The sequence below is a fragment of the Mobula hypostoma genome, chromosome 1 (genome assembly GCF_963921235.1).
Source record: "Mobula hypostoma chromosome 1, sMobHyp1.1, whole genome shotgun sequence".
In the NCBI taxonomy this organism is placed as follows: Eukaryota; Metazoa; Chordata; class Chondrichthyes; order Myliobatiformes; family Myliobatidae; genus Mobula; species Mobula hypostoma.
Genome location: NC_086097.1, coordinates 229,446,820 through 229,463,027, shown reverse-complemented (window position 1 = coordinate 229,463,027; position 16,208 = coordinate 229,446,820). Strand labels below are relative to the sequence as shown.

At 41.6% G+C, this 16,208-nt stretch overlaps 1 protein-coding gene across 1 annotated transcript in view; it reads right to left on the bottom strand.

The window, feature by feature from the left end:
• zbtb10 (zinc finger and BTB domain containing 10) overlaps window positions 1-13,671 on the bottom strand; it is a 98,639-nt gene extending 84,968 nt beyond the window's left edge. Inside the window, exon 1 of the mRNA XM_063065574.1 lies at window positions 10,567-13,671. Within this exon, the coding sequence (XP_062921644.1) occupies window positions 10,567-11,310 (744 nt within the window). The 5' untranslated portion in view covers window positions 11,311-13,671. The remainder of the gene's footprint in view (window positions 1-10,566) is intronic.
• Between the last annotated feature and the right edge of the window lie 2,537 nt (window positions 13,672-16,208).

Genomic DNA, 16,208 nt, shown 5'->3' with positions numbered 1-16,208 from the left:
AAGAAAGGCGGGGGGGGGGGGGGAAACCAGAGAGAGGCATTGTGTGTGTTGCTCATCGTATATAATCCTGAGATTCATTTCAGAGTCGCACAAAAAAAAGTTACACCAGAAACAGTCCATTTACACTGCCTAGTTCACAAGACACAGGAGCAGAATCAGGCCATTTGGGCCATCAAGTCTGCTCCACCATTCAATCATGGATGATCCTTTTATCCTCCCTCCTCAATCCCATTCCCCGGCCTTCTCATAATCTTTGATGCTGTGTCCAGTCAAGAATCTATTAATCTTTGCCTTAAGTACACACAATGACCTGGGCTCCACAGCTGCCCATACTAACAAATTTACCGCCCTCTGGCCAAAGAAACTTCTCTACATCTTTGTTTTAAATGGACAACCCTCTGAGGCTGTGCCCTCGTTTCCCATGGTGGGAGAATCTAGGACATCCTTTCCATATCTACTCTGTCAAGGACTTTCAACAGGTTTCATTGAGATCTTCCCAATATCCTTCTAAATTCCAGCGAATACAGACCCAGAGCCATCTAATGTTTTTTGTATGCTAACCCTTTCATTTCTAAAATTATCATTGTGAACCGCTTCTAGACAGCCTCCAATGCCAGCATACCTTTTTCTTAGATGAGGAGCCACTGTTCACGATACTCAAGGTGTGGCCTCACCTTATTAAGCCTCAGCATCACATCCTTGCTCTTGTATTGCAGACCTCTCGAAATGAATGCTGACATTGTATTCGTCTTCCTTACCATCAACTCAACCTGCAAGTTAACCTTTAGGGTGTTCTGCACTAGGACTCCCAAGTCCCTCTGCATCTCAGATTTTTGGATTTTCGCCTCGTTTAGAAAATAGTCTGCACCTTTACTACTTCTACCAAAGTGCATGACCATGCACTTTCCAACATTGTATTTCATTTGCCACTTTTTTGCCCATTCTCCTAAGTCTATCTAAATCCTTCCGCAGCTTAGCTATTTCCTCAACAGTACCTGCCCTCCACCAATCTTTGTATCATCTGCAAACTTGGCAACAAAGCCATCTATTTCATCATCTAAATCATTGATATACAGCATAAAAAGAAGCAGTCCCAACACCGACTCCTGCAGAACACAACTAGTCACTGGCAGCCACCAGACAAGGATCTTTTTATTCCCACTCGCTGCCTTCTACCAATCAGCCAATTTTCTAACCATGTTAGTAACTTTCCTGTAATACCATGGGCTCTTAATTTGGTACACAGGCTCATGTGTGCATGTTGTCTACAAGGAATTTAGCATGGCATTTGACAACATCCCACATGTGAGGCTGGTCAAGGAAGTTCAGTAGCTTGGCATTCAAGATGAGGTACTAAATTTGGTTAGACATTGGCTTTGTGGGAGAAGCCAGAGAGTGCTAGTAGATGGTTACCTCTCCGACTGGAGGCCTGTGACTAGGAGTGCTGTGGGAATCAGTGCTTGGTAAATTGTTGCTTGTCATTTAGATTAATAATCCGGATGATAATGTGGTTAACTGGATCAGCAATTTTGTGGATGATACCAAGATTGGGGGTGCAGTGGACAGTGAGCAAGACTATCAAAGCTTCCAGCAGGATCTGGACCAGCTGGAAAACTGGGCTGTAAAAATTTTATCATTGATATAAATAACAAACAACAATATACCAAGCACTGAACTAGTCGCAGACCCCCAGTCAGAGAGGCAACCATTTACCAACACTCTCTGGCTTCTCCCACAAAGCCAACGTTTGATCAAATCTAGTATCTCATCTTGAATGCCAAGCAACTGAACCTTCTTGATCATCCTCCCATGTGGGGAATTGTCAATTGCCTTGCTAAAGTTCATTTATACAACATCCACTGACTTGCCTTCATCAACTTTCCTAGTAACTTCCTCAAATTAAAACTCTCTATGATTGATTAAACACAATCTAACACACACAAAGCCATGCTGACTGTTCCTAATCAGTCCCTGTCTATCCAAATACTCATATCTGGTCCCTTAGAATACCTTCCAATAACTTTCCTACTAATGTTGTCAGGCTTACCAGCCTATAATCCAGTTTATTCTGAGAGCCCATTTTAAACAGCGGCACAACATTAGCTGTCCACCAATATCTCACCTGTCACTGCAATTTCTGCACTCGTCTCCAAGGGAACACCTTGTCAGACCCTGGAGATTTATTCACCCTGATTTGCCTCAAGAAAGCAAACAGCTCCTCCTCTGTAATCTGTATAGGGTCCATGACATCACTGTTGCCCTGCCTCACTTCCATAGACCGTCTATATCACCAGTAAATATAGTTGCAATAAATCCATTTAAGATCTCCCCCTTCTCTTTTGGCTCCACAAAAATAGACCATTCTGATCTTCCAGAACCAATTTTGTCCTTTGCAATCTTTTTGCTTTTAACCTATCTGTAGAAATCATTGGGATTCTCCTTCACCTTGTCCGCCAGAGCAACTTCATGCCTTCTTTTAGCCCTCCTCATATCCGTCTAAGTGTTCTCCTGCATCTCTTATACTCCTTGATTTATTTATTATTAAGATACAGCATGGAGTAGACTCTTCTGGCTCTTTCAGCCAAGCCAACCAGCAGTCCTCCAACTTATTCCAAGCCTCATCACTGGACAACTTACAATGACCAATTAACTTACCAACTGGTATGTGTTTGGACTGTGGGTAGAAACTGAAGTACCAGGAGGAAACTCGCGTGGTCACAGAAGAACGTATTAACTCCGTACAGGCAGTGGCAGGAATTGAACCCAGGTTGCTGGTACCGTAAAGAGCTGTGCTAACCATTATGCTACCATGCCACCCCTCAAGTACCTCATTTGTTCCTACCTGTACACCTTTTTTCCTTAACTGGGGCCTCAACATTTCTCAAAAACCAAGGTTCTCTCAACCTGTTATCCTTGCCTTGTATTCTGACAAGCCCATGCAAGCTCTGTACTCAGAATTTCACTTCTGAATACCTCATATCTACTAAGTACAACTTTGCCGAAAACAGCCTAACTCAATCTACAAATCTGTTCCTCTAAATCCTGCAGACTGTTGGGTGGTCTGTAATATGGTCCCATTAACTTGGTCATACCTTTCTTATTCCTCAGTTCCACCCATAACAGTTCTCTAGACTAGTTCTCCAGTCTGTCATGACTGAGCACCACCGTGACATTTTCCCTGACTAGCAATGCCACACTTTTTTTAATCCCTCTCGCTCTGTTGCATCTAAAACAATGGAACACTGGAATACTGAGCTGCCAGTCCTGTCCCTCCTGCAACCAAGTCTCATTTATGGCAACAAATCATAATTCCATATATTGATCATACCCTGAACTCATCTGCCTTTCATACGTCACTTCTTACATTGAAATATATGCAGTTCAGGACATGAGTCGCACTATGCTTTTGATTTCTGACTTTGAGATTTTAATAACATCTGTCTCCACGACCTTTCCACTAAACCCACCCCCCAGTGCAGTACTAGCAAACCTTCCCACAAGGATATTAGTCACCCTGCCCCTCTAGTTTAAGTGCAAACCGTCTCTTCTGTGCAGATCCCACCTTCTCTGGAAAGAGCTCAATGATCCAAAATTCTGTAGACCTCCCTCCTACACCAACTCCTTAGCTATATGTTAAACTGTATGAACTTCCTATTTCTGGCTTCAATAGCATTTGACATGGGTGGGTGGCATCTGACCTGGAGGTCACGTCCTTTCATTTAACTAACTCCCAAAACTTGTTTTGCACGACCTCATTCCTCTTCTTACTCATGTCATTGGTACCAACATGTACCACAGCCTCTGTCTGCTAAACCTCCTACTTAAGAATGTGAGGATGTCCTGGGCCAGGGCACCCAGGGAATCTCATTCTCATTCACAGAAACTCCTTTCTTGTCCCCCAACTAACAATTCCCCCATCACCACTGCTCACCTCTTCGCTTCTGAGCCACAGTGCCAGAGACCTGAACACTGTGACTTTCCCCTCCTACATCATTCCCAAAGTGGTATACTTCTTGTTGAGGGAGATGGCCACAGGTGTACTCTGCACTAGCTGTTTAATACCTTTAACCATCTTGACTGGCACAGATTTTCCTCTGTCCAGCACCTTGAGTGTAACTACATGTTCTGTCTATCAACCCCCAAATGATCTGAAGTTCATCCAGTTCCAGGTCTGAACCCTTAATGCGGATTGTTAGAGGCTGCAGCTGGATGCACTTCTCACAGTTGTAGTCATCAGGAACACTGGAGGTCTCCCTGCCTTCCCACATTCCACTATCCTGCATGGCATTCCTAATGCTCTAACTAGGCAATTTATATATAAAAAAATGAAACAATAAGTAAACTGGGAAAAAAATTTCCTTGACAGTATACTCAATAAATCCATAATAGAATAATCATAATAGAATCAATGAAAGACCATACCAACTACGGCATTCAACCGGTGTGCTGAAGAGAAACTGTGCAAATACAAAAGGAAATAATAATAAATAAACACGCGATAAATATGAGAAGAACATGAGATGAAAATCCCTTGAACACAAGTCCATAGTTTGGTACCAGGACAGGTCTTCTGAAATGGAACTTAACGTTACTGACCCTCTCCACTCCGATGAGGACTGGCTCATGGGCCTCTGGTTTCCTCCTCCAGAAGTCAGTAATCAACTGCTTGGTCTTGCTGACATTGAGTAAAAATTTGACGTTATAGCACCTCTCAGTCAGATTTTCAATCTCCCTCCTATAAGGTCATTCATCACCTGCTTTGATTCGGCCTACATCAGCAAACTTAATATGACATTGGAGTTGTGCACCTGTGCTGATGGAGATTGCAGAGATGTTGCTGCCAATCAAAACTGACTGGGGTCCACAAGTGAGGAAGTCAAGGATCGATTGAACAAGGAGGTATAGAGGGGCCATGGGCTTGAAGCTTATTGGTTAGTTTTGAGGAGATGACAATATTGAATACCAAGCTTCAGTCAATAAAGAGCATCTTGATGTACACATCTTTCCTGTCCAGATGTACCAGGGTTGAGTGAAGAGCCAATGAGATGGCAGCGACTGTGGATCTGCTGCGCCGATTGGCAAATTGGAGTGGAACCAAGTCATTTCTCAGGCACTAGTTGCCATGCTTCATCATCAATCTCTCAAAATATTTTACCACTGTGGATGTAACTGCTATTGGACGATAGTCTCTGAGGCAGGTTACCACGATCTTCTTAGGCAGCAGTACAACTGAAGTTGCGTGGTGGGGTAGAGATAACTTTCAACCAAAGGAAGTGCAATTCACTCCTTCTCTCTGCCAGACTGCAAGTCACCCTTGTGCAAGGTGTAACACCTGCCTAGCCCTCCCGATCAGAGTCACATGAAGCCACGGAAACAGATGGGGCATATCGCAGGTCCTGGTTATGTGACCACTGATGCCAGGCATACAAACTCTGAAGGGTGTTAATAATGGCTGGGGTCACCCATCTTGTAAAGACATGGCCCAGAAAAAGACAATGGCAAACCACTTCTGCAGAAAATTTCCCAAGAACAATCATGGTCATTAAACCATGATCACCTACATCTGGACACATCGATGAAGAACCAAACTCAAAATATTCCCAAAATAAAAACTCATCCATCACCATTATTTTTCACTTTAAACCTATTATTCTACTCCTAACAATTCAGTGTTGTTCCATTGCTTTCACCTTAAAATTTGGAAATTAAATAAATCATGTACACCAAAACACTAATTCATTAATATAGCAGTGGCCCTACTTTTGACTTGAGGGGAAACTATTGTATAATTTTCTCCAGAGCTTTTATTTTAGGATGGTCGAACTTCATGACATTACTATATCAAATCCACACAGCAGCAACTTTATTGGGCATGCTCATAGTCTTCTACTGTTGTAACCCATCTACTTCAAGGTTCAGGGTGTTGTGTGTTCAGAGGGGCTCTTCTACAAACTTCTGTGGTAACACATGGTTATTTCAGTTACTGCCGTTATGTCAGCATGAACCAGCCCAGCCATTCTCCTCTGACTCCTCTCGCTAACAAGGTGCTTTCACCCACAGGAATGCCGCTCACTGAATGTTTTCTGTAAACTCTGGAGACTGTTGTGTGTGAATATCCCAGGAGGTCAGCAGTTGGGAGGTACTCACAATACTCTGCCTAGCACCAATAGTCAATCCGCGGTACAAGTCATTAACATCACATTTCTTCCCCATCTGATGTTTCATCTGAACAACCGAACACAGATGTCTGGTCTGCACAAGTTCGAATGTATCAAAAACCTTGGCAAACTTCTCTAGATGCACGGTGGTAAGTGTGCTGACTGGCTGCATTACTGATTGGTATGGGAACACTAATGCCTGGTGGAAAAATCCTACAAAAAGGTGGTGGATTCAGCCCAGTACCTCATAGGTAGAGCCTTCCCAACCATTGAGCACAGCTACATGCAACATTGCTGTAGAAAAGCAGGATCCATCACCACCAAGGCTGTGCTCTTTTCTCGCTGCTACCATCAGGTAGAAGGTACAAGTGCCTCAGGACTCGCACCACCAGGTTCAAGAACAGTTATTACCCCTCAACTATCAGGCTCTTGAATAAAAGGGGATAACTACACATTCTATTTCTGGTGTTCCTATAAGCAATGGTCTCACTTTAAAAACCCTACCTTGTTATTTCATGCTGTCATTATTTATTGCTATTTATTTACATTTGTATTTAGACATTTTGTTTATTCATCCTGTTTAGTTACTGTTCTGTAGATTTGCTAAGTATGCTTGCAGGAAAAAGAATCTCGGGTTTTATGTGGTAACATATACTTTATAAAATCATGGTCGTAGTTCAAAGTAAAATTTATTTATTGAATTGCAGCCACATGATTGGCTGATTAGATATTTGTATTAACAAGATACACAGATGTACCTAATAATGACCAGCTGGAAAAATGGACTAAAAAAATGGCAGATTGAATTTAATGCCGACAAGAGCAAGGTGTTGCACTTTGGTAGGGCCAACCAAATCTTACACAGGGCACAGAGGTGCGGCAGAAAAAAGGGATCTGGGAATACAAGTCCATAATTCATTGAAAGTGACATAAGTTGATAGGGTTGTAAAGAAAGCTTTGGCACATTGCCTTAATAAATCAAAGCTTTGAGTACAGGAGATAGAATGTAATGTTGAAGTTGGAATAGACTTTGGTGAGGCCTAATTTGGAGTATTGTGTGCAGTTTTGGTCAAGTACCTACAAGAAAGTCGTAAACAATGTTGAATGCATCCAGAGAAAATTTACAAGGACTTTACTCCTTAGAACATAGAAGATTGAAAGGAGAATTGATAAAGGTATACACAATTATGAGTGGGAAACACAAGCAGGCTTTTTTCCAGAGGTCGGGTGGGACTACAACCAGAGCCCACGGGTTAACAGTGAAAGGTGAGAGGTTTAAGGTGAACGTGAGGGGAAACTTCTTCACTCAGAGGGTCGTGAGAGTGTGGAATGAGCTTCCAGCACAAATGCTGCCTGCGACATGTAAGAGGGGTTTGGATAGGTACATGGAAGGTAGAGGTATGGTCCCACAGCAGGTTGATGGGAGTAGGCAGTTTAAAGGGTTCGGCACTGATTAGATGGGTCGAAGGGGCTGTTTCTGCACCATACTTTTCTATAACTCTATAAAGTGGCTGTTGAGTATATACATCTCATCAACAAAATCTCAAAAATCTACCAGTTCCCAAGACCCAAAATTCCTTTAACAAATCTACACTTGTTTTTTTAAACTCAATCTTCACTTTTCTAAGAGATTGTTAATTCTGTCAACTGTCACTAAACACCAAATGCTAATAAAAATAATTCCTGGCCATCATTTCAGCTATTAAGTAGTGTTACTAAAGAAACTGAAAACTAGCACAGGTGTTTACATACGACAAACTGAGTAAAATTATGACCATTAACTAGAAGCAGAAATATGAAATGAAATGACATAATAAAATGTCAAAATATCAAAAATGCTGAGGTAAATAAAACTGAAACTAGAATACAAGATATCAGGTGAATTCATTAATTCTTAAAACTTATAGTAAAATCATTCTATCAACAGCAAGCTTTATGAATTGGAAATTTAAGCCAAGATCAAGTCTGTACAGCATTAATTCAATACTGAAAGCACACACTACCAAATTTCAGCTGAAAAAGATGCTCCTTTACTTATGTTTTCAAGAGGCTAAATTTAATGTGGTCAATGTTCCCATTCATTAAATATTTTGCCACAATAAAATGAAACTTTTTGAAAAGGTTAAATTTCAGTAAAAAAATCTAAGAATCCAGCCATGCCATGTTTATTTAGAATGAGTGCAGAATAATGTGTGTTTAGGAAATATGTATATATTTTTAAATTATTCTGTGATGTCATACAAAATTTACCGGGAAATAAATATTTCTCCAAAACCAATGTTGGGCTTTGTTTGGAATATCCAATTAAAGGTCTCTCAGGGGAATGCATTTTCCTCAAACAAAATACTGCCAGACAACCCAAAAAACAAATCAATGTCTAATCAAGAGTACTTTTAGAAGTATCCAATGCATATAGCTTTGAAGCTCAAAGGAAGTTACAAATGCATCTAGGCACTACATTTTCCCTTCTATGTTGAAAAGTCATGAGATGCATTCAACATCCTTGTTAAAATATCCCAAATCTCAGAACAAGTTAAATTTGTAAATGCTATCATCTGTATTTGGCCAGATGGGTCAGGGAATGCTTCAATCAAACAAGTGATTAAAAAGAAACCGGGGAAAAATTGCTTTGAATCTTCTCTATCCATACTATAAATCAAAGACTTCAAAACATAACTTAACGTGACAGCACATAACTATATGGATCAAAACATAATGAAAACTCTAGTCTTCCTCAAAGTCACAGAATTTTAAATGCCTAGACTCTAATGTAGTTTTTAAATTATATTCCTATCATTTTTCCCCAATTAGTGTCAATTTGAAATAGCCTCAAGCTTGTGTGCAATGCACCTAACAGAAAAGTTCTCCCACAAATCTTTCACCTGTGTTGTTACAAAAACTGACATGCATGAGGTAAGAAAGGTGTAGAATTGAAAAGGAAAAAAATAAACATGCATACATAAGTGAGTGACAGTCGACTCATCTAGGACAGATGCAATTACAGTAACTTGAGAACAGCCTGTCCTTTTAGATTGGTACAATACCTTTCACAAGGCAGCTGTGGCTTTTCAAATTACCCTCTCTATAAAAGTGGTCTAGGGGAGTTGCAAAGAAGCATTATAAAGGAAGGTTTATATAACTGCCAGCACAAGTGAGTGTAGCACATTTTAATGTTGACTTTTATACTCTTCAATTAACAAATACTCTTGATTGGTACAACTTAGTCATTTACTAAGGAAATATTACTCCTACAGCCTTATCCTATGTTGATTGCATCTACATCCAAATTCTCATTAATGAAAATGCTCTCAATCTGCTCTCATGTACAAAATACAACAAAAAGCAGCAAGAAATTTGTTGTGTCAGACTTGTTTGAAAAAAAATCATCCGCTATTAACTGGTATAAAGATAATCTCTTTCAGCTATTCTAATTCCATGACTAGAATGAAACAAATGCAATAATTGAAATAGGTCTGTAAATGGTGTGCCAGAAATTTATAACTGTCTTGACAATGGACTGAAAGCAGATTCCAATTCTTGATTTCCCTTCAAAATATAGTGATAATTCAAGCAAATACCACTGGGGGTAAAAGCAGGTACATCTAATTCATTACATTTTGATTGCCCGCAGAACCAAATCTCTAATTTACTTCAAAGATTAAAATGGATCTGCTTAGTGACAACCCAAACCATAATTCCCCACATTGTGCGGCTTTTAAAACATTTTAGTAAAATTCCAAAGGGTTTTTAGGGAAGAACTCAAAGTCTGATTAAATTATGTTCAGAGCTTTTCAGTTCAGATTTCTAACTTTTCACCATTTTGTTTAATATCGCAGCTTCACAAAAATACCACGCTCTTATTCAACAATTGAGTGAATTTGAAAGCTTAAAAAAAACTGACGCGGACCAACTCAAAGTTCGCGACTCTGCATCAAATATTCAAAACAAGATTTCTTTATGGCTTTGTGGAACAGTATGGTTTAATGAATTTAAAGCCCAAGAATTCAAGCGATCAGTTTGCCTTTTCCTTCTCCTCGAACAGCGTATATCGGTCAGTAATGTGATCCCCCAAACTCCCCGTCGCTGCTATGTTCTGATCCAGTGATACGATGCCATGTAAACAGGGTACGAGATCAAATTCCGTTCCGATCGATAGATCCAAACCGAATTCAATCTGTCGTGCACAGGCAGTCGGGAGTCTGGGAGGTGGGATTTAGCCAAATAGGACGGGGGGGGGGAAATGTCCCCAAAGCCATAAAGGCTAATGTAGCCTAAGGGGCTACTAACGTAATCCGAGCTCTTTAAGTGTGAAGTAAACGGAGTCACGGCAATGGTTACTTTACGCCCCCTACCCTTGTTGAAGAGGCCCAGGCTGCTTTCAGCAGGGTAATTTTTTTAGTTGCCTCACCTCCATACAGGCAGCTGCAGCCACAGCCGCAGGGTCATTCTCCCGGTGCTCGGCGTAGAGGTGGTGCCGCAATAACGTGGTCCTCCTGTAATTGCGGCTGCCTTTCACGAACTTGTTGCGGTTGTTGCAGCTCCCCGTGCCGCTGTTAGCCCGAAGGCACCAAGAGCAATACATTAGGCCTGTCTCCTGTTCGTACTGAAGCCACGGGAACTCCTGCAGCCACGACCTCTGGAAAGTGCGCTGCTGCGGTAACAAGAAGGACTGCGGTCTCCCCAACAGGGTCAAACCGGCTCCTGGCCGGCTATAACCGCTCGTTTCTTCATCATCATCATCCTCCTCTTCGTCCTCTCGTCCGACTCGAACTCCGGTCCCATCCCCGGGGGTCATGGCAGGCCCTTCGCACCTGGGTCCGTTCGGCTCCTCTTCCTCCGAATCGTTGCTGCTAATGGAGCCGCCGTCCACCACTCGCACCGACACCTCTTGCTCTGGGTACACATCGTCCACCACCACCGTCTCCACCCAGTCCTCCTCCTGATCCTGGGCGGCCTTCTCCTTGGCTCCGTCTCCACCGTCCACCGCAAGGAGAGCAGCCGGCTTGCTCGGACTACTCCGGCCGAGGGCCCCATTTGAGGCCTCTGTGTTGTTGTGGGTGTCGAGATCAGCTTCTATTTTCACCGCGTTGGCGGCGGCTCCCGCTGCCCCGGTTCGGAAAGCCAGCGAACGCCTGTTCCTCTCACCGGACATTGTGTGTGTTTGTGTGGCGCCGATCCGATTCGAGCCAAGGTGGGGGGGATGGGGGAGGCTTCTCGCTTCCCGAGATTCCCTTCCCTTTCGTTTTTCCAGCGTCAGGTTAATTCGAAAAGTTAGGAGCGGGTCTCGCAACCTTCCCTTCCCCCTTGTGCTTGCGGGGCCCGGGCGCCAAGTGGAGCCTGCGGCTCGCCGTCGCCCAGCGTCCGTTCACTCGCCTGTTTTTTGTCCCGCTGCGAGCGGCCGCGCGCCCAGGCTCCCTCGCTCGCTCGCTCGCACGCTCCGTGGGTCCGCGCGCCCCAGCGCCAGGTCGCAGCGGTCTGAGTCCGCGAGACACGCAGCGGACGCCAACGGCCAACCCTCACTCCCACACTGCACCGCGCCGCGCGAACCACCGGCCGGCCGCCACCGCGGCCGCAGCTCCCGCTGGCCAGCCAATCGCCAGGTCACCCATCCAAATCCTGGTCAATCCTCCTTCCCCCAGCGACACACTCCCTCACTACTCCTATTCACCTGAGACCGTCGTGCCTGACATTAATGTGCAGAGTCACGGTAACACACTGGAATTACTCTCCTGGTGGAACCAGCGCCGGCTTCCTCCGGCACTAGATTTCCTCCTCGTCCCTTTAATGTCGGGGGTGCTGTTAGGAAAGCTGTTGCTTTTGCGGGTTATTGTTTGTTCAGGGATACAGACCCGCTGATCAGACGTGGAATGTACAGCAGCAGAAGGCACCTTGAACTACTGAATGTTAAGATAATGTAACGAACGGTGTGGTTATTAAAGGGGCGGTAGAGTAAGATGAATTTATTATGAATACCTTTATAGTATCACTTCTGTTTTCTCCGTTAATCTGTTGCTGCTCAATTGGTTGCGAAGGTCTTGAAACAACATGGTGGGGGTGGTAGAAAGAGGGTGAGCTGTAAGTAGCAGACAGAATTGGCCATAGGCAGAAAGTGATAATAAAATAAGGAAGTTTTGCAATAAACTGGCAATGAGAACAGGAGACAGAATGGTGATATAAAGTTACCAAATCTGTGAGTTTTGACTTCTGGAGCATACAAATATAACGAGCTGCTTCCAGGAGGAACTCAGCGTGTGGAGCGGCACCAGTGAAGAGAAATAGACAGTCGATATTGTTGAGGCAGGACCCCAAAGACCAACCTCTCAAAGCACTCCATCACAGAGGAATTGAGATAGGTTACCCCATCTTTCTTCGGTACCGGCATTATTGCAACCTATTTGAAGCGGGTGGGTACTTCAGACTGCCGAAGCGAGAGGTTAAAGTTATGGGTGAATAGTTGATCAGCACAGGTCTATAGTACTCAGCCAGGTACCCTGTCTGGGCCAGATGCTTTCCATAGATTAACCTTCCTGAAGGATGCTCTCTCGCCAGCCTCAGAAACCTGCTTCCATGTTCTGATGGTCAAAGCGAGCATGAAAAGATATTGAGCTGATATGAAAATGAAGCACCCCGCCCCAACCGGATGGAATGAACATTGATTTCTTGAACTACCAGTAACCACCCTTCTCTATTCTGCATCCCCTTTTCCCTCTCTTGCCTTATCTCCTTGCCTGTCCATTGCCCACTCTGGTGCTCCTCCCTCTGTTTCTTTCTTCTATGGCCTTCTGTCCTCTTCTAGCAGATTTCCCCTTCTCCAGCCCTGTATCTCTTTCACCAATCAACTTCCCAGCTCTTTACTTCAGTTCCATCTATCAGCTTGTGTTTGTTCCTCCCCTCCCCCTACCTACTAATCCTAACTCTTCATCTTTTTTTTCCCTGTCTGCTGAAGGGTCACTACCCGAAACTTCAACTGTACTTCTGTCACCCTCTTGATTATTAAGAACCTGCCTTTGAAAAATCCTGCTTTTATCTGATCAATTTTTTTTGCAATCATGGTATCTTTCATCACAAATATTTTGAACTTGCTTTTTCTCACTTTCAGTATAATTCTCCTTCTTCCTGTTACACAATAAGACAGGAGCAGAATTAGGCCTTTTGGCCCATCAAGTTTGCTTTGCCATAGTTTAAATTGTTGGTCCAGACATTGTGGGCTGTAGGTCCATTCCCTGTGTTGCACTGTTCTAAATTTTATCTCTTATTGCCATTAATTGCCCGTGGTGGGTAGATCTCATACCAAATCTGGGAAAAGAGAATGGTACTCTGAGCTCTACTATACCAAATTATGTCTAGTAGATTCATATAAAACATACTTAAAAAATGTTCTTAAAGTTTCACTAAAAATCTATCTCCTCAACACGTCATAGAAATTACAGACCTGTGTTGCTCAAGGTGGGATCAGAGCATTTGAAAAGGCATCAGGAATCTTGATTTCAATGTGGGAGCATGAAATAGCCCTGCAGAAGGAGTGAAAGGACTGAATAGCATTCTAAGCAACCCACAATCCCCATCTGTATAAGAGTCTGAAGATTCTGCATTGCACTCCTTACCCATCTCAAAACCCACATAACTATAGTGGAAATAAGTCATGCTTGACCCCAGGTATTTACCTCGGGAGAGGACAAGAAGATTTAGCAAGATGCTTAGAAAAACTCATGCAAATAAAGACATGAAAATCGATCTAGAGGTGCTTGTAAAAAGGATACTTTCTATGAAGATATTTTTATTAAGCAAAATGTAAATTGTAAAGGTGTTCCTCATTAGTTTTAAACTAATGTTGCATTAATCTGTTTTTTAAAAAACCCTAGACATACAATTATCTGAAATAATATTTATATTGTATCAAACATACAGTAATAAAATCATATTTAATATACTCAAATTGAACATACAAGATTTTCAGAATTCTTTGCAGTATGGATACATTTTCACATGGGAGAATTCAGAGTAAGTGATTACTGTCCCAAGAAAGTGGCTGGCCTATTTAAGACAAAAATAGGGCATTTTGAGGAACTCTGTTCCTCAAAGGCTGTTGAAAGCAGGATCCTTTCAAAGACAGGTTCTTGATAATCAAGAGGATGAAAAGTTATGGCCAGTAAAGCGGATGTCAGAAATCAGATCAGATATTATTTTATCTAATGATGGTCACGTTAGCTGGGGGAGGGGGGTGAGAAGTGTACTGTTTCTTCTAATTTATGGTGGCTTCATTGAAGTGGTGCCAGAGAGGATGTGAGTCAATTTGTCACTGGTGTTTAGGTATAATGGTGCTGATGAATCTCAAGTTGATAGAGTTTGAGATGTTAAAGGCAAGGATTCTTCTGTCCTTGGGTGACTGATTAATGAGACTTACGGAAGGTATTTGTGGACATTAGACCTCCCCCTCTTTTATTTTTCTGATCCTAATGCACTTCAAGTTGGAATTATCTTTGAAGATTGTTATCATTTTCTCAACATTGAAGACTGATTCAGAAAGCCATTTCATAGTGAACTCTTTTGGTGGTGATGTTCTGTGGAGGTGTCTTTTTACTCCCCTTACATCCAGCTCAAGCCCAAAGAGATTCATATTTGTAATGCAAATCTAATAGCCCATACATCTCATCCTGGTCTGCCTAAAAAAATCCATCTTAATTTCCCAACTTAACAATATCTTGCAGACTTTTGAGGTCTGCATACTTGCATACACTTTCCCCATAATTCATGAGATTATGTCATCCCAGAAGCAGTCCATGGCTAACTTGGTATTGTATCTCTACTAAACTTCCTGAATAGTGGATTTGTCATCATTCAATATTGACTTTAAAGCATTTTTTAAATGCATAATTGGTTAAAACTATACATTTAAAAATTAAAAGTGAAAACCATGATATAAGAGTTCAATAAAATTTCATATGCAGGACACTTCATTTTTTTTTGTTTCAAGGATCTCAACTGGGAGCTTACATCAATGGTTGTATTTTTATATTTGAAATTGACAAATGTGTCTAGTTTTTGTATGACATATGGTAATGCAGGATTTAATATTTTTTAGTGTATAAAGTTTAGTTAAGATGATTTTCTTTTCTTTCTGAATGATTTCCCAATGTGATATCAGCATTGGGTGCCAGGAAACATTGTGATGAACACTTAAGTGTCCTTTGGCAAGACTAAGTATTGAGAACAGGATGACTTGAACTTACCTCTGTCTGATATCTGGAATGAGAATGCATGTACTGTAAGTTATGTTTATAAAAGGCTATCAGATAGCTTTTGCATGGAGCCTTCAATGGTTTTGATTAAAAAATAATCAAAACTGAATATTTAGTACATGTTCTCTGCTGCTTTATTTCAATCATGAGTCATAAGTTATAGCAAAAGTATTTCAACATAAACAGCACTGCATCTGAGAGTTAAACTTAGCAAATGGGCTTTGTGGGAACAAATAAACCTAAACCATTAACACAGAAAACTACCTTTAAATTTGTACTTTTTGAGACACAAAATAGTTGGCATTTTTTTTCACTCTGTGAAAGATACTTCCATACTTTTAGAAGTTTCTTTTAACAGCCGTTGGAAGAAATCCCACAGAACTTCACACACATTGAACTACTTACAGTGGCTGTTGGGACAAACATCAAAAAAGAATGGTCTTTGGATTTCAGAAATGGATTAGATTTTTTTGTCTAGATTTTTTAGATAAAGAGCAATTTAGTCCAGAGTGCTATCAATGCCATGCAGCAAAAATGTTATAATTAAACTACAAAGATTTGAGATTTGTCTTTGATGTATTTTGATCTTTCCAGGACAACACTGAAATAAGCATTTGTATTGAGAATTTCAGTTATGCATTATAATTTAATTTGAACTAATCCTTAACCACATTTGGACCTTTAAACTACCTTTTTTCTCAATTTTTAGTTTACACCATTCAACATACAGGATGAAGACCTCAAATCTGAATGCCATTCTTACCTCTGTAGATGAAATGCTTGCAAATGACAGAAACTTTTCTGTATTTTT